At 40.5% G+C, this 26672-nt stretch overlaps 1 protein-coding gene across 1 annotated transcript; it reads left to right on the forward strand.

Annotated features, from left to right (window-relative positions):
* Positions 1-927: 927 nt before the first annotated feature.
* Positions 928-25694, forward strand: OIT3 (oncoprotein induced transcript 3). Its single transcript, XM_032608512.1, has 10 exons — positions 928-1014; positions 1889-2163; positions 6020-6394; positions 7188-7295; positions 12374-12496; positions 16143-16265; positions 17880-18040; positions 19653-20068; positions 23364-23463; positions 24898-25694. Exons 2-10 carry the CDS (start codon positions 2103-2105, stop codon positions 25069-25071), a joined length of 1641 nt encoding a protein of 546 aa, XP_032464403.1. The 5' UTR covers positions 928-1014; positions 1889-2102; the 3' UTR covers positions 25072-25694.
* The last annotated feature ends 978 nt before the right edge of the window (positions 25695-26672 follow it).

Consider the following 26672-nt stretch of genomic DNA (forward strand, 5'->3'; position numbering starts at 1 on the left):
TTAAATGTGGAATGAGTATTAGATGATATTAAGGAATTACTGCTACTTTCCATAGGTGTAATAATGACAATACGATTATATAAAAAAGAAAGGCCATTTGTTAGAAATGCATACTGCTGTATAAATGAAATAAGATTGACAAAATGTTAACTATTATGGCAGCTGGGTACTATTTATTGTTTTTTCTACTTTGTATATATTTGAAATTTTTCATCATAAAAAATTAAAATGAAAGGGCCGGTCAACTAAAAAGAAAAAATAGGAATAAGAAAAATATCCTACCATCCTGGGAAGACTTGTTTACAGAACCAAAGGACTATCTGGTAAAAGTCCTTGACTCTAGCAATCAATCCTGGCAGCAAATCTGGGTTTATCTCATGCACACGTCCTCTGTTTCTCTGCAACACATATGAAGCAGTCAGATGGCTTCTCAGGGACAGGAAATTGCAGGGTTTTGTTATTTCTGTTAAGACCATTGCCACTTAGCAGCACTACCCTGTAATGAAACAGTTCCTCAGTTAAGACCATTGCCACGTAGCAGCACTACCCTGCAACGAAACAGTTCCTCAGTCCCAGAGTCATCCATTGCTGCCATCAGATTGCAACTTAATAAGCTAATAATGATCAAGTTGCCTGTGTCCCACTAGCATTAGTGATAAAGTAGCTGAGTACAAGTTAAATCAATGGAAACCCCTTGCTAGACTGTAAAGTCTGCTTGTGGGAACCTCTTTTACCTTAATCACTGTCAAATACCCATGACCAGCATGTTACCTGGCCCTTAGTAAGCATTACTGTTTAACTGAACCGAAACCCTAGAGGAAAGGGGCCACAGTAATTTGAATGCTACTTAGTGTAATAAGAAAATGTGCTAAAAGATTATGAAGACAAATTTAGGGACTACTTCCTAAATGACAATAATATTTCTTTCCCAGGCACTAGAAGTTCTGTTATTAGGAAAAGAAGCATAGATGAAGAAAGTTTAGAAATAATAGAAGCCCAAAGCATCATGTCAAGGTAAGATTAGGAGAGAAAAATTTTGGTTTCACGTGGATCCTTGTTTAATATCATATTTAAAAACAACAAACAAAAACCTATTCTCTACCCTTCTTTTTATCCTTCCCCTTCACATTATCTTCAGTAACAGTGCTTGCCAATTCTCATTCTACGCACTGTAGGATGTCAGGAAGCTGGCAAACTCCAAACCTGTAACTACTAAGGTTATGTCTAGTGACATGTCATATACAGGACCCTACATTGTCCCTCTCTTGTCTAAAACTGAAACTCTAGTAAACTTTGTCACTTACTTTTCAGTGTCGTCAATTTAATGAATAGTTCCTAATCTGAAGCCCCTACCCCTATCTTACTGTGAGAATTAGTGAAATAAATAACACTAAACCATTTTAAATTTGGAGAAGAAAGGCACTATGAAAACATGAGATACTGCTGCTCAAACACAGCTTGAACCTTGTTTCTTTAGGAAGTTTTGATACCAAAGACCATAATAAAACAGACTTGGACGTTTGCTTCAAGAGAATATTGTCCTCATTCCACACCTGTCCTTACTACTCTTTTGTGTGCTATTGTAAACTCCTTGACCACCTGACCAAGACATTTTCTAAAGATCATTTCCAAAAATTAGGCTTTATCCCATTCTCATGTAATCTGCAATGCTATGGCTGCAATATCATGAAATCAGTTCCTTGAAGTCACAAAACAAGATTTTGACGTGAGGGGATGTCCCTCTTTTAGAGTTCCCTTCTGGATAAGATACTGGAGGCCTAATTGCAGGGAAGTCTTGAGAAAAAAACAATAGGAGGATGAGGGATTGTGAGGGTTTTTCTTTTTTTTCCCCTAAAGAATAATATCAATAAACTAACTCTGTTGACAGTGTAAAGCAGTGCTTCTATCTGGGGTCAAGGCCAGAGCAATGGACACCTTATCCCACTCATCCTCTTCCTCTGATAAAGCCCCAACCAGTACTGAAAAGTCTTCTTCACAAGAGCCTAGAGGCCTTTTTAAAAAGTGTTTGAAAAAGAAGCGGACAAAGGAAAACTGAAATTAAAAGGATTTTCCAGTCTGTCTCTGGTGGCTGGTCCAAAAGGATGCTTCAATTCGTGCTCTTCACCTGCCTTTTCACCACAGTAACACTGGGGTCACCAACGGGTAAGTCTTGTGTCAAGTACTTGACACGATGTACTTTTGTTGGAGGAATTTGCTGTTATGTACAGGTTATTAAGAGCAAGATTCCAGTATCTTAAATACTGGTTCTAGAATAGGAGAAGAAAAGTCATTGAAAACCTGTGGAGATATATTTTCAGAGAATTTCATTTCATGTTCCGTTTAGCCTTTTGCCTGAGCATCCAAAATTTCCATGGATCTGCCAAATCCAAACAACTTTCCATGAGCTAAATATTTCTTGGAGTATCTGTAAAAGGAATCCTAACCTCTTTATATTCTAGGCACTTGTATAGTCCCAACTTTAAGAGGGAAAAAAAATTTTTTTTTAGAGCAGAGGATAGAGTTTTTTCTTTCATTAATACAAGGGACTGAGTGTGCCCCTAAAGGCACAGATCTGGATAAATCAGACTTCTTAGTCTTGACATCTGAAAATACGACTTTTTTTGCAGAGACTGAGTGAATCTTAAACTGTCTCCCCCCTTGGCACCTCCAGACTTGATACAAAACTGGCCAACAAAGCAAAGTTTTAATTCCATTTAGTAACAAATGTCTCTCTCCTTTTCCCATTAGAATTTAAGTTCTAACTAGAAGAGAGAGTGAGATGGCGAGAACCATCCTTCTTGGCACCTCTGAGAATCTCAGTGTTTAATTGCCCCTATTTCTTCGGGTAACTAAGGCCTTGCTCTAGTACCTTTAAGAATAAACATTAAAAATAGGCTTGAGACCCTAAAGAGACATGTAAAACTAAATGTCATGTGGTATCCTTGATGGGATGCCAGAATAGACAAAAATAGGCAAAAACTAAAGAAATCTAAACTATGGACTTGAGTTAATAATAATGTATCAACACCGGTTCATTAATTGTGGCAAAGATACCACACTAGTGTACAATGGTTTCATAATAGGGGAAACTGGGTGCCAGAAAATGGGAACTTTTTGTACAATCTCCTCAATTATTCTCTAAATCTAAAACTGGTCTTAAAAAGTCTTAAAGATAGGTTTGAGCTAAGTTTAATCACCCTGTATCTGCTACCAGTAAGTAACCAAGAGTCGCTTGAGTCAAAGTGGTCCTGCCCTCAACTTCCTCCCCGCTTTCTCCCCACTCTCTTCCCTGGCTTACTCCTCCCTCTAGTACCTCCCGTACCCTCCCATCAGACACCTTCTCCTTTCCCAGATCTTTTTTATTTTATTATTTTTTTTCCAGCCCTTCTAGGACGTTTGACTCAACGCCATAAACAAGATAAAGGGAGAACTTTGGGGGCTAGGGATTGGGTGGGGGTGCAGTTGCCTCAGAGGAAAGGGTAAGTGAGAAAAAAGCAGAAGAGGGGAGGGCGGAAGGCGGGAAGCGAAGGGGGAGAGGGAAGGAAGGAGAGGAGGGGCTTCCGACCCCAGGGCGCGGGGGCAGAATCTGGTGATCCGGACTATCCAAGGGGCGGTTCCCGGGATGCGGACCTGGAGGGTCAGGGAGTCCTGGTTCCCGGGACGAAAGGGCGGGGATGCTGACGTTTGCGCTCTGCTTTCGGCCACGACGAGGTGCCGGCCCTCGGGGGGCATGGACGTCCGGGCTGACGAGCGAACATCCTAGTAAATAAAGGCTGACCGGCTGTCTGCCAGCTGGGGCCCCCTGACTCGAACTTTGCCCACCGGGCTGTTCTCTGAAGCTCTCTCATTTGAGGGATGTATTATGTATGCGTGTGTATATATACGTCAGTAATTCAGGACGCAACATGCATAATACCGAATTCGGGCTCCACATTGAGAGACTGAAAAAACGAGTTAACGCCAGCGGCCAGATTATTAAAGGATTAAATTACTCCCTTTAAAGGGGGTGAGTGGAATGGGTTTATTTAATGTTAGGAAATATTGCATGGGTAACTTTTACAATATGTATTTAGTTTACAGAAGATAGTAAATTTCTCCTATTTGTGCCATGTATCACCTACAACAAGAGAGGAAGTAAACTTTCAACAAATAGCACAAGAAATGATAGTTAAATTTAAGGAAAAACTTTATAAATCATGAAATAGTTATTGAGGGAGGTTTAGGAATTTCTGTAAAAGCTATTAAAAGTTGAGTACTTAACCATTTCTTATAAAATTAGAGCCAAGGAGATGAACCAAATATTTCTATGAATTTATAATCACCTGTGAAATTGCCCTGGAAATCTGTCTTCATAAGAGAACCACAGCTGGGAGAGAAGATAAGGGAATTTTTCCCTTTTCAGAGGGTAGAGAGTCTGTATGAGGACATTTCTTCCTCTCAAGCGACATCAAACCATGGTCTAGGGCACAGTCAGGAAACCGCAGGGACATTATAAGGAGAGGGTTGCTCCTGGCACGTGTAACTCTGCAAAAGTGTTACTTCCAGAATATGCAATACCCTACTTATTTCTTGTCCCAAACGGTTATTATACTCTCAATGGGGCCCTTAGCACTAGGCTACACCCTCCTCTACATGTGACTGAAGTTTTGAGATTAAACTTGAAATTGAAATGTAGACTGGGAAAATCCAAAATATTTTCTAGACAACTTAGATTTTTTGATCATGGCCTATCCACACTTAATTATTGTGCAGTATTTGCTGAAGCTGAATTTCCTGCCCACAAAGTATTTCAGCCTTAATATGAATTCCCTGCCTACAATGTCTATTAAGTCAGCCTCACATGCATTAAGAAGGATAGTACTCTGGCTAGGACTCCTTTCTAGAATTTCTTGATTTTATAGATTCTTTGTAAGAACAATTTGCCTGTGTTAATTCAGTGTTTTCCTGAAATTGAGAGAAGCAGTGAACTGGGGATATTGGTGTATTCAGTCATTAAAATGTTTTTGATGAGGTATTTGTCCATGTTATTTATGCACTAAAAATGCATGCTTGAAATGTTGCTATATTCTAGACAGTGATGCCCTGGCTAATTGTGAAGACACAAAGTTCATGGTGTTTTCAATAGGTGATGGAACATGTACCAACATTCACATGGAGAATATCTTTGGTAATTACTTCACACTATACTGTGTTTTTCAAAGCAGCTGACATATGCCAGAGGCCTATTCCTTCTAAGGTGGAATGAGCTTTACACATTCATTATCAAGCCAAACTGCCCGCTAATGCAAAGTTCCATCCAAAATCTTGCTTACAAATGACCATCCAACTACTTTTTGAAAATTTCCAAAGATGAAGAGCTTACCACTCTATAATACAGCCTCTCCATTACTAGATAGCTGAACTGAAATGCACTTCCCTGTAACAATTTGTTCTTGTCATTGTAACAGAAAGCTAATTCCTCTTTCATAAGCCATTCCAGATTTTTGAAGACTGATGCATATTCTTCAGGGTTTGTTATTTTTTTTCCTCCAAACAGTAGTTCTCAGCTTCTTCCCCAGTAAATAATTGTTAGGCTCCCTTCTAAATCTGATCACCTTCCTCTTTTGTCCCTTCTAAATCTGATCACCTTCAAGTTTGTCCATTACTTTCATAAAATATAGCCACAGGTGTGAACACAGTACTCAAAATATAGTCTGACCAGCACAGATTTCAGTGAGCCTATAACCTCCCTTGGTCTGATCAGCTATCCTATCAGATGATTACTCTGGATGAAAGGTTTAGTTCAATGCAAACACAAAACCTTAAATAGATTTGAAATAATTTTTCAAATGTAAAAGGCATTTATGAAATATGTTTACGTCAACTTGAGGAATCTTAAACAGCTACTTTTGGGAACTTTAGATTATTTCTTTCTTGAACTAAAAAGCCAGAATGTAAGACCAAGAAGGTGGACTCAGGCTCTTGCCACTGTGATCTGAAACATCACAAGGTGCCTCTGAGGTGTCCTTTTCATTCCCAGCCCTAGATCCTTGTTCTGCTTACATCAGTCTGAATGAGCCGTGGAGGAACACTGACCACCAATTTGATGAGTCTCAAGGTTCCCCTCTGTGTGACAACAATGTGGATGGGGAGTGGTACCGCTTCACAGGCATGGCAGGGGATGCCATGCCCACCTTCTGCATACCAGAAAACCACTGTGGAACCCACGCACCTGTCTGGCTCAATGGCAGCCACCCTCTGGAAGGGGATGGCATTGTGCAACGCCAGGCCTGTGCAAGCTTCAGTGGGAACTGCTGCCTCTGGAACACCACAGTGGAGGTCAAGGCTTGCCCTGGAGGCTACTATGTGTATCGTCTGGCCAAGCCCAGCGTCTGCTTTCACGTCTACTGTGGTCGTGAGTACCTTCCCTGGGCTCTTTTCCCTCCCCCAACAAGGCCACATATGGCATCAAAGAGAAAAACGCCATAGGAAATTTGGTTATGGTAGTATCTCAGAGCCTGAAGAACATTGATTTAGGGCCACGGACACCTCCAGATCATGATTTCTGAGGTGTGTTCTTAGATTTCTGAAAAATTCCTGAAGAATAGAAAGGGAAAGGAGCTATGACTTTGATCAGTTTTACTTTGTCTTCCACTCCATTCAAACAGAACAGTAGAAAGTGAAATGTTGACTTAGGTTATTTCATGTGGATTTCCAGCCTTTTTGAGCATGGAGGACCCCTTCTCAGTATATATTTCAGACATCTATACGGTAGCATTGTGCTTAGTGCCCACTGATTTTTTTAATGATGTATAATGGGAAGAAGCCACTTGAGATCAGTAATACTTTTAAGTGAATTTTCATGTTATTAATCCCATAAAACTCTGTATACATTTAAAAAATAGACTGCATAGAAGAGTAGGACATAATGCTTACTTAATCTACGGCTCATGTTTGGTGAGGTTTTAGATTTGCAGAAACTCCATGGTCACCCAAGGATCTGAAGTTGGGACTCATTGAACTCAATGACAGAACATGTCCCTAGGCAGCACCTCTTGCCATTGGGCTATATAAACGCTGATCAATGAGAATTCTGTTGATGTTGGCTAGGAATTCATACCCCATGATTGAACTCATGAGGCTTTCTCATGGATGAGAGTGTCCTCTGGTCCTCGCCCTTCCTGAAAGGTCCTCTTTATCCTCCATAGATTTTTATGACATCTGTGATGAGGACTGCCACGGTAGCTGCCTGGATACCAGTGGGTGCACGTGCTCTCCAGGAACCGTGCTAGGCCCCGACAGACAGACATGCTTTGGTAAGAAACCCATCTTGCGGTAGAAACAGGCTATTAGGAGTAAAGGACAAATCAAAAACTCTTCCTGACTCAGAGCGCCATCATTTTTCCAGTTTGTGTCTCTGAAAACTCAGAATGGGGTTTGTCTTTTTAGTTCATAACTAAAGCCTCAAGCCAAATTTATATCATGTGTCGGGACAGTCTGGGATTGCGTTGTCCAGTACACTAGCCACTAGCCGTGTGTGGCTATGTGGCTTGTGTGACTGAAAAACTGAATTGTAATTTTACTTAATTTTAATTTAAAAGCTAATATTTGATTCAGTCATTGGAAAACTAAAACTGTGTGGGGCAACTTGAGTGAACTGTAAATTTTATGACTATAAAATACAGCTCAAGTATTTCTGATGAAAATTTATCATCCAAATTGAGACATGCTATAAGTATAAAATACACACCAGGTTTTGAAGATTAGTTCAGAAGAAGAATAAAAGATATCAATAATTTTAATATTGATTATATATTGAAATGAAATATTTTAGACATACTGGATAAAATGAAATCTATTTTTTTTAATTTATTTTATTTATTTATGTATTATCTTTTGGCTGCACTGGGTCTTAGTTGCGGCACGTGGGATCTTCATTGAGGCACATGGGATCTTCAGTTGTGGCATGAGGGATCTTTCGTTGAGGCGCGTGGGCTTCTCTCTAGTTGTGGTGTGCAGGTTTTTCTCTCTCTAGTTGTGGCACACAGGCTCCAGAGTGTGTGGCCTCTGTAGTTTGTGGCACGAGGACTCTCTCGTTGAGGGACGTGGGCTCAGTAGTTGTGGTGCGCTGGCTTAGTTGCCCCACAGTGTGTGGGATCTTAGTTCCCCAACCAGGGATTGAACCTGCATCCCCTGCATTGGAAGGCAGATTCTTTACCACTGGACAACCAGGGAAGTCCCGGAAATATATTATTAAGATTAATTTTACCAATGTCTTTTAACAAATTTTTTAATGTGACTACTAGGCAATTTTACATTACATGTGTGTCTTGCTTTGTATTTCTGTTGGGTAGCTTTGGTCTAGAATTATCTAAGGACATACTCCTATAGCTTCACTAATATAATTTTGGTTTGTCTGAGTGGCAAGAAAGGGTAGTCAGATTATTTGTAGGAAATCCAGAGTTGTCCAATTGTATACATGTTTTGTTGTCTACAGCAGGGAGAAAATAGAGTTGAAAAACCCAGGACTGAAGATCATCTATTTTCTGTTTAGTGTTATGAAGCTTTTTGTATTCAGACTCAAATAGAGTTAAAACAAGTCTAGAGAAAAAGGGGAGGACTACCCCACAGCTGCCTCCTCCAGAAGAAGAGTAACAAGATCAGGATGGGATAGGGCATCAGGATGAAAGGGATATCAAAGGGTTCTTATTTTAGAAAAGCTTTTGTTCCTCAGTCTCTTTAATGAATCCCACTAGCCATCCCATGGAGCATGGCTAGGCACTCCCATAACAGTTGTTAGGGCTCTTGCCTGGTTGATTTTGACTATGTGATTTAATGTAAACAGGTTCAGGGTGTGGGGGATGATGGTACCTACAATTCCCCCCAACCCCTCACACTACACACACACACACACACACACACACACACACACACACGTGTCTGTTGGAAAATATTTGGCTTCCTCTTAAGGCAGGAGTTGTTCATTCATCTCTTCTTTTGTTTTAATATAACTTTTGAATAGGTCATGTATTTAAATAGCTCCCAAGTTAAACAGCATGAAGGTATACAGTGAAATATCTAGCTCTCTGTCCCCCATTTGCTCCACTTCCCTCTCCTCCAACTCCATCCCAAGTAAACTCTTTTTTTTAATATTTATTTTATTTCTTTATTTTTGTTTATTTTTTTGGCTGTGTCGGGTCTTAGCTGCAGCACACGGGATCTTTCGTTGTGGAACACGGGCTTCTCTCTAGTTGTGGCACATGCGCTCCCGGACGCATGTGCCACAACTAGAGAGAAGCCCGTTGTGGTGGCCCATGGGCTCTCTAGTTGAGGCACATGAGCTCAGTAGTTTTGGCGCGCAGGCTTAGTTGCCCCACAGCATGTGGGATCTTAGTTCCCTGACCAGGGATCGAACCCACGTCCCCTGCATTGGAAGGTAGATTCTTTACCACTGGACCACCAGGGAAGTCCCCCAAGTAAACTCTTACATTATTTACTTATGTATGCTTCCAGGGTTTCTTCAGGCAGATATAAAAATAAAAATATACATATTTATTTGTTGCCGTTTTTTAAACCAAATGTTGCATATTATACACACCACACACATCTCTTGCTTAACAATTTATTTTGGACATCTCTGCCTATCGGGACATAGGGAAAAGCCCCCAGTTTCTGCCTGGAGTCTGTCTGTTGGTTTCAGGGAGATCATGAACTCCCTGAAATTAGAGGCAAAGTTTTGTGTTTATGTGCATGTGTCAATGTTACTTTAGTTTTTTAAAAAATATATAACAATTTTAATTATTTACTATAAATTATTTTTTTAGGCAGAGAGAAGAGTATAGGAAAATAATATAACAGACACTCGGGCTTCCCTGGTGGCGCAGTGGTTAAGAATCTGCCTGCCGATGCAGGGGGCACGGGTTTGAGCCCTGGTCTGGGAAGATCCCACATGCCACGGAGCAACTGGGCCCGTGAGCCACAACTACTGAGCCTGCGCGTCTGGAGCATGTGCTCCACAACAAGAGAGGCCGCAACAGCGAGAGGCCCGCGCCCCGCAATGAAGAGTGGCCCCCGCTCGCCACAACTAGAGAAAGCCCTCACACAGAAACGAAGACCCAGCACAGCCATAAGTAAATAACTAAATAAATTAAAAAAATAATAATAATATAACAGACACTCATGTACCCAGCTTTATAGCTAAATTTTTCTTCCTTTTTTAATTTTTAAATTTTTAAAAAAATTTTTATTTATTTATTTTTGGCTGCGTTGGGTCTTCATTGCTGCATGTGGGCTTTCTCTAGTTGTGGCGAGCGGGGGCTACTCTTCGCTGAGGTGCGTGGGCTTCTCATTGCGGTGGCTTCTCTTGTTGTGGAGCACGGGCTCTAGGCACGCGGGCTTCAGTAGCTGTGGCTCACAGGCTCAGTAGTTGTGGCGCACGACTTAGTTGCTCCGCGGCATGTGGGACCTTCCCGGACCAGGACTCGAACCCATGTCCCCTGCATTGGCAGGTAGATTCTTAACCACTGTACCACCAGGGAAGTCCCTCTTCCTTTTTTTAAAATAAAATTTTACAGATACAAATAAAGCCATCTCATTCCATCTCTTTTACCTCTCTCACCCTCCAGGGATAATCACAGTTTTGAAGTTAGTGTGTGTCCTTCTGGTCCCTGTTTTTATGCTTTTATTATTTATGTAATAAGTAACAATAATAATATAACATAACAATAACAATATATAGCATTGTTTTGTGTGTTCTTAAAATTAACATTAAAATGATACCTTACCTCACGTGTGAGATTTTCTCTAGAGTATACCTATAAAAGTGGAATTGCTGGGGCATAGAGTTTCCAAGGCTGTAAGTGACAATAAATTCCCAGATAACAATGGCTTCAACAGTAGAAGCATATTTCTCTCTCAGGTAAAATAATCAGTCTCCAGGTAAGCAATCCAGGCTTTCGACAGAGGGTGAACCCAAGCACCAGTGTGGCCACTCCCAGGAGGGCTGCTAGCACCTCTACCCATCTACTGTCCAGGCAGTAGGGGCCCTGATGAAGGGTCTAATCTTAGCAACTATATTTTTCATTTCTACGAGTTCTGTATGTTTGTTTTGTTTCAATTCTGCCTTGTCTTCCTACACAATTTTATTTTGGTTACTGGCCTTACTTTTATCTGTTTAGTAATTTTTTAAATCCTTGTATTATGGATTTTTCTGGATTATTCTGTCCTCTCCAGTTCAAAGCCTCCCATTTGTTATCTTGTCAGCTTTCTCATAGTGGATCATCTCCTCCTGCATATGTTTTATGATAAACCACCTTCTGTTGTAATTGTTTTTCTGTGGTACTCCACTCTTATTATCTGGTTTGAGGAGTTCTTTTTTACTACGGAGAGTTTTTTGATTGCTTGTGTCACAGAAGCTTCACCAGTCCAGGCCAAACTTTACATCAGTTTCTCAGTTTCAAGATCCCCACACCATGTGGGAATTATGAGTTCATACTTCAACCGTGGTAGGGCCCAACTTGGGGTTTATGAAGGCTTTTCTCTTTCCTAGAGCCTCAGGCAGAGAGCTCCTTATTTCTTTCCAGGGCCTCGGAGCAGAGTCCTTCTCCTCCCCCTTTCATTGTGGGGATACGTTTTCCAGGGTCCTAGACTTGAGCAGGGTTTCAGTTCTAGCTCATCTCCTCTCGTGGGCCCAAGGCCATGCCTCCTGTCACCTTGTGGGTGTTTAAACCCCAGTCCCTGGTTTATATCCTGTATCCAAGCCATGGCAAATTTAACTCCTCAAGCTCCCCTGTTTTTGTCTGTAGAAGGAAGGGGATCGACATTTGTTTCCAACTGTGCTTATTCTTTTTATAGCAAGAGTCCATGTCCTTCATCAGATTCTTAAAAATGTTAGCAGTCATTGCTTAAGTACAATGTGGGAATATTCCAATATTTAAAATAGATTTGAGGGCAGTTGTTCATGTTATAAAAAAGACTGCTTCGCAAAAAATTTTATCCAACATATCCTCTGCAATGCAAATTCCTTTAATGCATTTAAAACACAGTTTGATTTATGTTTTATTTATTTAGCAAATCTTCAGGAATTGCAGAAAGTGAGACTCTCCAATACAAACAAGCAGGTGAACCCAAATAACAAAGGGGACTTCATTTCCCCAACAGTTTTGCCCCGAGGAGGGAACTGGCAAGCAACCAACTAACTGCCTTCCGCTCCAGCAGAGGGCAGAGGGACAAATAACTTGGTGGGGAGACCAGGTTAATAAAACTGATTATATTGGAGTTGGTTTGTGGAAAGTCTAGGGACAGGATCTGAAAAGATGTGGAGTTTCTGCTAAGGGGCTTGGGAAAAGATTGCATGGCTCAGCAGTATGTAAATGGTTTGGTCTCTCTTCTACAGATGAGAATGAATGTGAACAAAACAATGGTGGCTGCAGTGAGATCTGTGTAAACCTCAAAAATTCATATCGCTGTGAGTGTGGGGTTGGCCGTGTGCTAAGAAGTGATGGCAAGACATGTGAAGGTGAGATGGGCAAGAAGGGATTCACATCAAGAGCCCCCAGTAAGCCATTGGCTTATTCTTTGATGTTCATAAAACTGGCCAACGTCAGAAGAGAGTAACAATCTGGCTGTGTAAAGAAACCACAAATCATCATCACTGAGAATCATTGCAGGATGCTCGTGTTGCACACAGAATGCAGTGTTGATTTTGTCTCCAAGCTTTAGCAGGAGGGAGCTGTTGCATTTTGCAAGAGGCAGAGAGCTGCATTTTAATTGGTGGTATAAAAATAGGGTATTCCGTGTTTCTCAAACTTTAATGTGCCCACGAATCACCTGGGATCTTGTTAAACTACAGGTTCTGATTCAGTAGGTCTGGGGTCAGGTGAAGATATTGCATTTTTAAATAACGTCTAGGTGACACCTGTGCTGCATATCCAGGGAGCACATCTGGAGTAGCAAGATAATGGAGGTAGGTAGCATAACAAATGGTTTACAGCAGTGTTTCTCAAACTTCCCTGCTGAGAATCACCTGGGCGCCTTTAAAGCTGGCCTTTCCCAGGCCTCTCTCCTGGAAACTCTGGTTCAGTGGGGTGGGAGGGGCCTTACAGTTTGTGTTTTTACCAAGTTTCTAGGTGAGTCTTACCATCTTGGAAGTTTGGGAAACTGGCTTACATGAAGTCATTTTTTTTTTTTACTCATATGCTTTGAATTTATTAGAGATTAATACATTTTTAGAGATAAGTAAACTTATCTTTTTTTTTTTTTTTGCGGTACACGGGCATCTCACTGTTGTGGCCTCTCCCGTTGCGGAGCACAGGCTCTGGACGTGCAGGCTCAGCCGCCATGGCTCACGGGCCCAGCCGCTCCGCGGCATGTGGGATCTTCCCGGACCGGGGCACGAACCTGTGTCCCCTGCATTGGCAGGCGGAGTCTCAACCACTGCGCCACCAGGGAAGCCCTAAACTTATCTATTTTTGATAGTAGAAATGCTGTATACGTTTCATATAATTAAGTACTAAAAAGAATTTGTAATGTGTGTCAAATAATTGAAATGGAAATTGTCTACTATTACGACATGAAACTTAGATAATGTCCCTTCTCTAAGGCCCTTGCAAATTATCCCAAATAAAATTTCATCACTTCCACTTTAATAAGTCTGAATCTCATGATATTGGGAGTTGAGAGACCAAAAAAGAAAAATATTCTGCAGATTATATGAAGAGATAAATGGCTTAATTATCATTATTTACAGAGGACATATGATTTGTCCCAGAAGGTAATTGAATTTGTGGCATAACAGATTATAATACTGCTTACGATATCACTTTATTCTAGTTATATTCAAAATAATAAAATACTACCCCAAAAGGAAAAATTATGGCTAGTGCTCACAATTCATTTCATGCAACAAAATTTGCATTATTAACTCAGGGACCATTAACCAGGATATCAAATTACTGTCCCTTGTAAAAAGACTAAATGTACTTTAAATTTTATTGAGTAAGAGTGATGTCCTGAATCCTCCTTAAATCTTATTTTATGCAATAATCTTTACATATTTAAATATTAATGAAATGTTCCATGACGAACATTTATAATTACTCATGAGTATTTCATTGGAAATATTAAGTTAATCCTCATATAATTTTAAAACCTAATAATCATAACTGAAAAGTATTTTAGCAGAAGATAAAATTTGAATATGAATTACACTTTAGGATTAAGATTCATATTTGAAATCCTTTTTTTTTTTGGTTTTGTTTTTTTGTTTTTATGGAAACCCTTACATTTTATTGATAGTCCAAACATATTTGTTTCTTTAGCTAGTCTGTTAGGTTAGCATATCTTCTTTTTTAAAATAAAAAGCTCTTTTTAATTTTTAAGTAACTTTTATTGTTTTGTTTTATTATGAAAGAGTTATGTTCATAGAAGAAAATACAAAGGAGTAAAAGAACGATAACCGAAATGATCGCAATCCCACTTGCAGGTATAGCCATTCTAAACATTTTGGTATGTCCTTGGAAGAGACTTAAAATCCTTTAAACCAAATAAGAATTTCAGTTTATTTTGTGCTTTGCAATTTTAGACCTGGAAATATCCTGAGTGAACATTTAATCCAACCCTTTCATTTTACATATATTGAAATTGAGGCCCAGGGAAATTAACTGACTTAAGGAAGACCATTTTTAAGAAAAAAATTTCCTATTAATGTTGACTTTAACATTTTATAGCATATTTTATGCTTTCTTCTACACCATTATATATCATTTTCAGCTATTTCAAAAACCCATAGGAATACTCTTATCCTTTTTAATTGTACAGATTTATAAACAGGTGATAGCCTAATCTCTCCTAAGTTTTGCAAAGATTAATTCATTGCAAATTTATTCTCTCTCCCTGTTTCACAAAAATCGATTCATCTCAAGTTAATTTACTAAGGACTAATATTTTTATTATTAATGAACTGAGACTAATAGCTATAACTGGAAATTGGCTCATATCTTTCCTTGAACATCTTAAATGATTTGAAAGCATTCCCTTTTTTTTTTTTTGGCCATGCCATGCGGCATGTAGGATCTTATTTCCCCAACTAGGGATCGAACCCAGGCCCTTGACAGTGAAAGTGTGGAGTCCTAACAACTGGACCACCAGGGGATTCCTGAACACATTCCCTTTTATTATCTTACCCCTAAAACAGGGACCAGCAAACTTTTTCTGCATAAACACAATAGTAGATATTTAAGGCTTTGCGGACCATATGGAATCTGTTGAAACTACTCAACTCTGCCCTTGTAATGAGAAAGCACCCATAGACAATAGGGAAATAAATGGGTGTGACTGTGTGCCAGTAAAACTTTATTTACAACAACATGTAGCAGGCCAGAGTTTGATGACCCATGATCTAGAAGATCATATCCAGAGCCCACAAAGGTCATTATTTTTCCTCGCTAACTATGACATTATGTGGTAGTTTCTTCATTTTTCAACTGAATATTTTTCCTTTTTGGCACATTTGATTGAGTATGCTTTTTGAAAATGTGAAACTTTTAAAAAGAAGACTTTAAAAAACTACGTCATAAGAGGAATGTCACAAAGAGCTCAGCTGAGTGGAATCTTTCAGTGTGTTGTCCGGTTCATTTTTATAATGTGCTATCAGCCCAAGAAACATATCTCCAGTGCTATTATTCCTAGAGATTTGAGGAGAGGGGCTGGTGATCCAACCACTGGTAATAGCTCTGACTAACTCTGATCCATTTAGCTGCTCTAGGTGAATTTATATTCTGTCAGTCCCTTTTATATCAATAATACTCTATAAAATTTCAAACTGGGTGGACTAAATGTTACAGAAATTAAGAAATGACTTTCGGGTCTTCCTCCCCAAAATTGTAGTCTAACCATGAGAAAAACAGACAAAGCTGGATTGAAGGGCATTCTACAAAATGACCAGCTTAAATGGTTAGAGCTGTGTGTGTTGTAAGATTGCTCTTTGTAGCTTTAACATTTAATAAACTTCTTTGTGGACATCATGTCTCAGTGACTGAGTTGGGCCCCAATGATACTGTGGTAAGTCAAGTACAATGCCTAATGCAAAGTACCAGTCCAAGAACCAGAATTCTTGGGGAAGAGGGCTACAATATCATTCCCTTTTCCTTTGGTTTTTATTGCAGACATTGAAGGATGCCACAATAACAATGGCGGCTGCAGCCATTCTTGCCTTATGTCTGAGAAGGGCTATCAGTGTGAATGTCCCCGGGGCTTGGTGCTGTCTGAGGATAACCACACTTGCCAAGGTAGTACATGCTCAACCTCTGCTCTTAATTCCTCCCTCTTAATCTCCCTGCCTTCCTCAACTGAGTGTGTCAAGATTCTCATCTTTTAGAACACCACCTCTTTTAGCAGCATGTGTACACTCTGGGATCATTTAAAAATTGTGGTAAAAAAATATAACATAAAATTTACCATCTAAACCAATTTTAAGTGTATATATATTCACATTTTTAAGTGTTATATATATTCACATTTTTGTGCAACGAATCTTCAAAACTTTTTCATCTTGTGAAACTGAAACTCTATACCCATTAAAACAAGGACCCCTCATTCCTTCCTCCCTCCAGCCCCTGGCAACCACCATTCTACTTTCAGTTTCCATGAAGTCAACTACCTTAGGTACCTCATATAAGTGGACTCCTACGGTATTTGTCTTTTTGTGGTTGACTTAATTTCACTTAGCAAATTGTCCACAAGGTTCATCCATGTTGCAGCATATGACAGGATTCCTTCCCTTTATAAAGCTATTTCACTGCATGGGTATACCACATTTTGTTTATCCATTCATCCATTGATGGACATTTGGATTGCTTGTCAATAATACTGCTATGAACACGGGTGTGCAAATATCTCTTTGAGGTCCTGCTTTCAATTCTTTTGGACCTGTGCCCAGAAACAGGATTGCTAGGTCATACAGTTTCCTTTGCTTTTTACTTTTGATTTTTTTCTCTAATTTCTATTATTAGTTGTATAACTAATACTTAATTTAGATGGAGTTCCTCTCTTTTCTAACAGATGATTGGCTTATGAAAAGTTGAAAGCCCTAGGGAACTGATTCTTCCCCCTACACGTACAATCTGATCATCAACAATCCTCTGAGAACTATTTTCTGGAAATCTAGTTATTTATGTCCAGAAAATTAATTCACTCATCCATCAAGTATTTAATGAGCACCTATATGTGACTTCTTTATACTAAGCCGTTGCTGTGATATGCCCTCACATACTGATATTGCCCTCACATATTGTCTGACAGTACCCTTTGTACTCCTTTTAGAGTATTTGTACAGTCCAGAGGAATGAATGCTAAGGAAGAGCAATCTTTTTATATTAAATTAAAGTGAATTTTATAGTTTATGGTCTATTGAGCAATGCAAGGACAGTTTAGAACTCTTCCCCAAGTGCGCTAATGCTGTTTTTATTACCTCTGTTTTATGGGGCAGTAATTAATGGGAAAGTCAAAGTGGTAGCGTTATGTAATTTAAGCCTATATCAAAGCAGTGCTTTTTCTGTATTGCCAATAAATTGTGTTTGTGCTAAAAGTTCATCCTTTAGGTGTTTCAGTGCATGGAGTTATGCTAGACACACTTTGAAATAAATGTTTGTTGGATTGAAATTTTGATACAGTATTTTCTCATTTGGGAAACAATATAGTATTTGAGGAGCATTATTTGACCACAACCTTGGGAGTTAGGAGTCCAGGTTTTATTCACCAATTTGTTTTGAGCCTCAGAGGTTTCCTTGAGGATAGAACAAAAAGTTCAAGGTGTGGAAGGGAGAAGTTATTTCTCCTAGAATCCTCCTTCCCTTCTCCCAGTCCCACTTTTCCAGTTCTAACAGCAGTTCCTGTCCCCGCAGTCCCCGTGTTCTGCAAGTCGAACACCATTGAAGTGAGCATCCCCAGGGACCTGGTCGGCGGTCTGGAGCTCTTCCTAACCAACACCTCCTGCCGAGGCGTGTCCAATGGCACCCACGTCAACATCCTCTTCTCCCTCAAGACATGTGGCACAGTGGTCGATGTAGGTTCTTCCTGAAGGACCCTTGGGGAATGACCAAATCCAGTTATTTGGGAAGTTGTTGACAGAGGTGTGCAGTGTGGCTTGCGTCATAGATGAAATATTTCCACATAAAAGAATGGAGTTAAAAAAATCATATACCATTCATTTAACAAATGTGTTATTGAGCATCTGCTGTGCTGTGGTCCCGACACTGGGAGAACAGTGGCTTAAAAAGAATTCTGCTCTTTCTGTTCTCAAATGGTACCCTCTCTCCAATATGTGCAGACATTTTTCTGAGTGCATCAGCACCAGTACCCGGAGGCTGGCTATGTCTCCTCTGACCAATTATTATACTTGAAGACAGTGACTGATATAGATGATGGTTCATTTATGAGGTAGTAAATGAGTTCAGGGATTGAACCAGTTAGAGGTAAAAGGTTTGTACTTTCCTGCAAGAATCTGTGCACAGCCCTGTGCTGGGAGCCTGAGGGATATGTGAAATAAGATTCCTGACTTTTAGGAATATACACAGTAGTATTGAGATGAAAACACACACAAGTTATAAATAAGAGACAGTGATACAGTTGACGGGTGGTATAGGAGTCCAGAAAGGGACAAACAATGGAACAGTCAAGTCAAATGGGACTTGAATTGGGGTGGAAGCATGTGTGTGGTTTATACAAGCGGAGACTAAAGGAAAGGGCATTTCAGATGGGAAACAAGTGAGCCAGTCTCAGACATGAGAATTCTTGAAGCTTAAGCTGAGTGAATGGTCAACACAGCCTGACTGGAAAAGGAGACTGGAAAAATAGATGCGGGGAGACTATGCTTCCAGACATCTGCTTGTGTGCTGGGGTGAGAGGTTTGGGCTTTTCCCCATAGGAATGGGATTAAGCAGGCACTGTCATGATGAAATCAGAAGTGGGCAAGATGGATAGAAAAAAGAGGACCTGGACCCAGGAGATAAGTGTAGAGGCCCTTGCAACCAAATAAATACTTACTTATTGAATCTAGCTTAGAGAAAATCAGAGAGCTAATGAGATTTGGGGTGAGACATGGGGGAGATAGATGAGGAGAAGGTCCCGCTTTAGGCAAATTGTGTTTGTTGTATCTGTGGATAATCAAATGGAAATGCCCTACGATGAGCCAGGGGTTCTGGCACACAGGAGAGCAGACAAGGCTGGAGGTGAAGAACTGAAAAATCATCTGGGTAAACGCGACAGCTGAAGTCTGCGTGGGGTTGAGCTCAGCACAAGGTCCTGCTGCAGCGCCATCACCAGGTCTAGGATTCCAGAAAAAGACGAATGTACAGAAGCTGTTCTTTTCTAAAATGTCAGAGCTTTGAACTGGCTGATTCTGCATAGCTCAGGTTTTTATGACTAATACGCCAAAAGAATGTGTGGGTTGACCATGAAGTGGTATGTAAAACTCTTTAACAGTCAAAATATCTTGCTAAAAGGAGGAGAAGCAATTAAAAAAAAAAAAGAAGCTTCAGGCTTCAGCAACCAAATCTCTCATGTGCTTTGATGTAAAAAGAAATTTGGAGAACGTTACGGTGGGTGGGGGGGCGGGGGCTGAGGTGCTCTGTGGAAATAAACATAGACTCTCCTCTCCTGGCCCTGGCCTGGCTCAGGTGGTGAACGACAAAATCGTGGCTAGCAACCTTGTGACAGGTCTACCCAAGCAGACCCCAGGGAGCAGCGGGGACATCATCATCCGAACCAGCAAACTGCTGATCCCTGTGACGTGTGAGTTCCCGCGCCTGTACACCATTTCCGAAGGCTACGTTCCCAACCTTCGCAACACCCCGCTGGAAATCATGAGCCGCAGTCACGGAATATTCCCTTTCACTCTGGAGATCTTCAAGGACCATGAGTTCGAAGAGCCTTACCGGGAAGCTCTGCCCACCCTCAAGCTGCGAGACTCCCTCTACTTTGGCATTGAGCCCCTGGTGCACGTGAATGGCTTAGAGAGCCTGGTGGAGAGCTGCTTTGCCACCCCTACATCCAAGATCGACGAGATCCTGAAATACTACCTCATCCGGGATGGGTAAGTAGGCTGCTTGGACGATGGATTAGCCCCAGTTTACATCCGACCTCTGGGCACGAGAGCAAACTCAGTCATTTCTTAAAACCACCGCAGCACTCTCACCAGCTGTTAATTAGTTCAGAAACTGTTTGTGTGCATTTTGGTGGTAAAAACTGGTGAAGGAGAGGGGAGTCCAAAATGACTCCAAGGGGTCTAGTTCGTGTGACTGACTGGATGCCCTTAACCAAGATGAAAGGACACAGGTGGAGAAGCAGATTTGCTGTGAAAATATTGAATATGATAATTCCAAGTAATAACATTGTATTGTAAATACCTGCAGGATACTAAGGCAGAGAAGTTCAGTGGGCAGTTGGAAATGCGTGTCAGACCCAGGAACAAGGTCAAGACTAGAGACAAAGGACAGAGAATTGCCCCTGTTTATAGTCAAAACTATAGGATTAACCTGCCCAGAGAGATTGTAGAGCATGGGTGGCAAGTGGGGGCTGAGAAATGCAAGAGGGTTAGGAAGTGGGAGCAGCAAATGCAGGCCCCTCTTTTTTTTTTTTTTGCGCACGGTACACGGGCCTCTCAATGTTGTCGCCTCTCACTGTTGTGGCCTCTCCTGTTGCGGAGCACAGGCTCCGGATGCGCAGGCTCAGCGACCATGGCTCACGGGCCCAGCCGCTCCACGGCATGTGGGATCTTCCTGGACCGGGTCACGAACCCGTGTCCCCTGCATCGGCAGGCGGACCCTCAACCACTGCGCCACCAGGGAAGCCCCAGGCCCCTCTTTTAAGAAGTTTGGTAGTGAAGGAGAGAGAAGAAACACTTGGTCAGTTTTAGGAGAAGAAAGATCAGGTGAAGTTTGTTTCTGTTTGCTTGTTTTATACAAAGGAGATTTCCGTATTCCCTGAGGATGCTTGGATTGAGAACTTTGCTTGTCTCTGTGTATCATTGGAAGCCTGCAGTTACCACACCCACTGCTTACATTCCCAGGAAAATTACACTCACATCCCAAACTCATAGTAGTATCTCATCAGTTTCTTCCTCATCCTCAATGTCAGATGGGACACATCTCAGGCAGATCAGGACCTGCAGCTAAAGAAAAGGCAAATAGTCTAGTCAGAGCACCATAGGTGTGCCCCGGTTCATGCCCTTTGCTAATTGGCCTGGTAGACTCTGAAATTTCTCCTTTGCTTTTAACTCCCCAGATCTCTCACCACAGGCAAGCTTCACCTGCTGCTATCGATCTCCTGCACAATGATTTCAACCCTTGATGCACATTAGGATCAACTGAGAAGCCTTTCTAAAAGTAGCAATACTCCAACCTGGTTCTCCACTCTTATTGCCCTAATTCCAGCTCTCATTATCTGTCACCCGGACGGGTAAAACGCTTTCTAACAGCCTCCTAAATCCCAGCTCTCAAGTCTCAGCTCCACAGAGCCCTGGGTATCCAGCCAAAAGAAAAAATATTATATGTATAGTCAGATCCCTGCTGAAAGCATTTTGCTTGTTTTCCTCTTGATTTCCTTTGGTTGGTAAATTTAACTGTTTATCAGCAGGAGTACTTCTAGTTTCAGATTCCTGTAGCCTCCTTAGCTTGTTTTCAGAATCTGGAAAATACATCGTTCTGAGCTGCTTTGGATGGCTAAGAGTAGGTCTCATAGCGGGCTGAAGCCCTTTAGATTTCTTGCCATCTTAAAGGGTTCTCCACAAAGTTTTAAAATGAAACATAGAAGCATCAATTTTTATGTCTTTTTTTTAGTCACATAATTAGTGCTAAGTAGATTAGGAAATGGATTTACTTTTGGGGGAGAATGGATTTGGGTTCCTTTCAAATGTTTTTACAGCTTTATTGCAGTGCTATTTGCATACAATAGATGTACATATTTAAAGTGTACAGTTTGATAAGTTCTGACTAACACAACACTGTAAATCAACTATACTTCAGTTTTTTTAAAGTACTATTTTTAGGTAAAGATAAATTGAAAACACTGAGGCATTCACATGAAAAGTGCCATTTTAATGTCACGTTACTATTGTTATCATAGGTACTGGGCTTTAAGCTCCCTGACGTCACAGACCATATTGTTCATCTCTATCTCCTGTGCAGCCCCCAGCAGAGAGTGTCACACAGATTAGGTATGCATTAGGTATTTATTAGAGAACATAATCAGAAGATGGTATAAATTCATTTAACCTCAGGAAAATGAAAATGCGTACATAAATACAGGAAATAACAGAAACCACATTATATGTTTAGATCCTCTTCAGTTTAGGGGAATAAGGTAGTAGTGGTAATACAAGTCAAGATGTCTTATTTTTAAATAATTTTATTGGATTTTTCAACTGCCCTGAAACAGCAATTACCAATGAACTAGAAAGCGGTCTGTAAGCATGTGGAGCAAGTATCAACTTTTATAGGCTTTTATATCTGATCCCACTTTTTTACTGGCCTGGTAGACGGGAACTATTAAGTATCCATAAAAGGAAAACAGTCAGAAAAAATGTTCCTTTTGAATTCAGAATAGAAAACATAATACATGTGTGAGCCCTGGCCTTTAGGAGAAATTGTCCATCAATACTAAACCGTCACCTCAGAGTGGAGCATCACTAACCCCTCTTTACCCTCAACTAATCCTGAGGCGAGCCTAGGAGTTTCACTTTAAGTGGTAGACCTGAGATTAAAACCCCAAAGCATTATCAAACTAAAATTTAGCATTAAATCTGGGAAAAGAGGAATTAAAACATTTTGGAGGTGAATGATTTTTCCCAATAGGTCCAGTTATTCTCTAAGAAACTGACATCTTTCTTCAGCTCTCTGTTGTACAAATTGGGGTTTGCTCACCTTTGGATCCCCTTCAGGGGCGAGTGTCCATAAATACAGTGAAATCTAGTTAAAAGAAAAACCTTCTTAAATCAATAATAAAGTACATAAATGCAGAATTCCTGCAATATATTACAAATGAAAATACAGCCTTAAAAAGATACCTTGATTTCAAAAGATATCTCTGAAACAAATGTTGCTGCTGTCGCTAATACTTCAATACAATGACTTAACAGGAGGTCCTTGTGCCCAGTTTGTGGGTACAGAGAATGAGAGACAGGAGCAACAGCATTAATGAGCAGGCCTGTGTCTGAAGATGCCTTCACAGGGAGGGGATTTCATTTTTCTTTCATTCTCAAAAGTCTTGAGTGCAGCCCAGCCTCCTCCACCCAGTTTGCCTCTCCTTGGACCAAACACGTTGGACCGGATTGTTTTTCCACCTCTGTTTAAACAATCAAGTCTTAACGTGCTATCCTGCCTTACTTCCAGCTGTGTTTCAGATGACTCAGTAAAGCAGTACACATCACGGGATCACCTCGCAAAGCACTTCCAGGTCCCTGTCTTCAAGTTTGTGGGCAAAGACCACAAGGTGAGCTGAACATCTTTACCTTGTAAAGGTACCTCTCCTCCCCAGCCTTCCTTCATGGTGTCCCAGTTTGTTCACATTCTACAAGCCCACATTTAGGATCTGCATCACCTCTATGAAAAATACTATAAAACTGGCCATCTAGAAGGTTAACACCTCCATGAATGTCACAATTATCTGCCCCCCACCCAGTAAAATAACTGGGCTTGTTCAAAGAAAGTACTATGTGATTATAATATAAAATCCTCGTGAGCAGATGTGGTTAAAAAAGCCTGTGTGGTGGTCACATGGCAAAGTATATGGACAGAATATTTGCAGAAAAGACCAATAGTGAAATGTTCAGTGAAAATAGTACTTACATGCCAATTAAAATAATTATTATAAGACTATTTTATACATATTAAATTTATAAAAATTATAAATCCCAACTTGCAAGGCTATTAGGGAGATGTATACAGTGGCAGTATAAATTGGTATACTTTCTGGAAAGTGGTCTGACAATGTGTAATAACCATAAAATTATCATCATCTAAAAATTTCAATTCTGACAGCTTCTCAAAAACAAAAAGTAAAACATGACTTGTTGATGTGTTTATAGAGCACTGTTATGAGAGAGGTGTTGTTTAAAGCAAACAGTGTATCAATTAATGCAATATTAAGCAGTTAATACAGAATGAAATATAGAAAAAGGAGATATGAAAAAACTATTGTCATAAAAATTTACATGCAAATTGAATGTGATACAGTTTTTTTTAAATGTATATACATGAATAGAGGTTGTAAGAGGCTTTGTATACTCTGTAAGGTAGAAGGTTTTTGATTTTTGTTTTAGTAGAGTTGTTGAAACACATAAACAAAAGGAAGTTTAAGAGACCAACAGTCTTTTCCATACTGCATTTTAGTGGATTTATGTCCTGTCCAGCTACATCACTGTTCTAGAACAATTGTTAACCATGATGACTAACCCTGATCTTCCTCCTCAGCTAGGCAGCATGCATGGGGAAGTTACTTATAGGAAGAAGCTTCCTAGGAGAAAGAACTTGTTATTTTACACAGAAGTGCGTGGGAGCCCATGTTATGCCCAGACCTTGATGTGAAGAACCAAGATGTTAACGTTATTAGATGTCTTCACAGAGGTCTCTTGTGTCCCTGCGCAAAGGCAGAAGTTATGGATGTAGGGTTTTAAATCACCCACATGACTCAGTGTGTTTGCCACGTTACTAAATGTGTGAATATGGGCAAGTTCGTTAACCTCCTAAGTCTCAGTTTCCTCATCTGTAAAATGGGGATGACGATATCTACCTCAAAGGGTGGTTGTTTAGATGAAATGAGATAATACATATGTAACGTTTGGTATTGTGTCTGGCTCCTAGTAAGCAGCTCCCAAGTGGCAGCTCTTCTCACTCTTTTTGTTCATTATCATTATGATCTTTCTAGGAAGTGTTCCTGCACTGCCGGGTCCTTGTCTGCGGGATGCTGGATGAGCGTTCCCGCTGTGCCCAGGGCTGCCACCGGCGAATGCGTCGTGAGGCAGTAGGAGGAGAGAATGACAGTGGTCCACAGAGCCAGATGTTGACAGGCGGCCCCATCAGCATCGACTGGGAGGACTAGGACGACCCACCACCCGAGTCCTACTTCTGGCTGCCTATCTCCTTGGGATTCTCCCCTCGCCCTCTGAGAACATCAGCCGGCACCCTAGAACACAGCGCTGCTTTAAACCTTATACTGTGGGTTTAGACAAACTCCCAGAACTGACTCACTCTGACTCTAGCCCACTGGGTCGGGAAAGATCACCTCACTGCTGACCAACCTGTCCCAGGTGGGGCTTCATCTTCTAATGTGGAAAGCTGCACTGTGTACCAAGAAAGCAGCTCACCCCATGCCCCTCATTTCTTTCCTGCAATAAAACACCTAGTGTTGGATGCAGTAGCATGACTAAAATCAGAAGTTGGGTATAGTATTTCAAATTAGGAACTTAAAAAAATTAAATAGTTGCTTGAAATTATGACTTAAATACCCACTGACTCCTTAAATATGTAAACAATAATTATACCCTGAAATTTCCATTCAAAGTCAGAGTAGTTATAGGGGATTTGGAAGTTTATCACTGTAAGTGTGTACTAAAAAAATACTATTTGGATTTTCTCCTGAACAATATTTTCCTCTGAGGTTTTTATGCTGTCTTAAATAAACTATTTTCAATTAATAAATGTTAATAAATTCACTAACTTGCATTTAAGTGGTTCAATGACTGAACTGTAGACAGAATTAAAATGTGGTACCATATGCCCTGTTATTTGGCATTCTATGCCCTCAGATTGATAAGACAATAGAAAAAGGTATAAAACTATACCGTACTCTATTTTGTAGGTGCTTAATAAATTTTATTGAGATAAATATCCTAAACCACAGAGATTAATGTTATCTGCAGTTAAATCTGCTTTCTTAATATGCCAATTCATTTTATGGCTTTACATAAGATCAGAAAACAGTTTTTCTTCTTTTTTTTTTTTTAGAAACAACTGCAACGAACACTTCGTATTGGAACCAGTGAAATTAATTAACAAAATGAAGGGAAAGGAGAAAATGATGTAGATCAAAGATTGGCAAACTTTTTCTGTAAAGGGCCAAAGGGTAACTAGTTTAGGCTTCCTGGGCCATACAGGCCCTGTCACAACTACTCAACTCTGTTGTCCTAGCACAAGAACAGCCGTAAACAAATGTGAGACTGGCTGCATTCCAGTAAAACTTTACCAAAACAGGGGTTGGGCCTGATCTGGCCCATGGGCCTTCATTTGTCAATCCCTGACTTTAGTGGCCCTCAGGCCTCACAGTACATCAGAATCACTGGGGGCGGTGTTTTTAAAATACCAATAGGTAGGTACCACCCCCACCCCCAAGAGATTCTCTGTTTTTTTTAATGCTCCTCAGGTGACTCTAATCTGCAATCAGGGCTGAGAACCACAGTTTAGGGAATGGCCCTCAGTCTCTCACTCCCCTCAGTTTTCAGGGATTTTCCTAGCTGTCTTCAGTGGCAGTTTTTACCAAGTGCTTCTCATCGTAACAGGACACTAATACTGCTTAGTAATTGGGAATTTCAACAGGAATAGTTCAATGAAAGAAAAAAATGGAATCTTAGAGGCCTAACGCCATCTGACCTCTACCTCCATTGGCTTCAATCAGGTAAGCCTCTGACCTTGCCTTGTTCTTAT

This window comes from Phocoena sinus, chromosome 16 (genome assembly GCF_008692025.1).
Source record: "Phocoena sinus isolate mPhoSin1 chromosome 16, mPhoSin1.pri, whole genome shotgun sequence".
NCBI lineage: Eukaryota > Metazoa > Chordata > Mammalia > Artiodactyla > Phocoenidae > Phocoena > Phocoena sinus.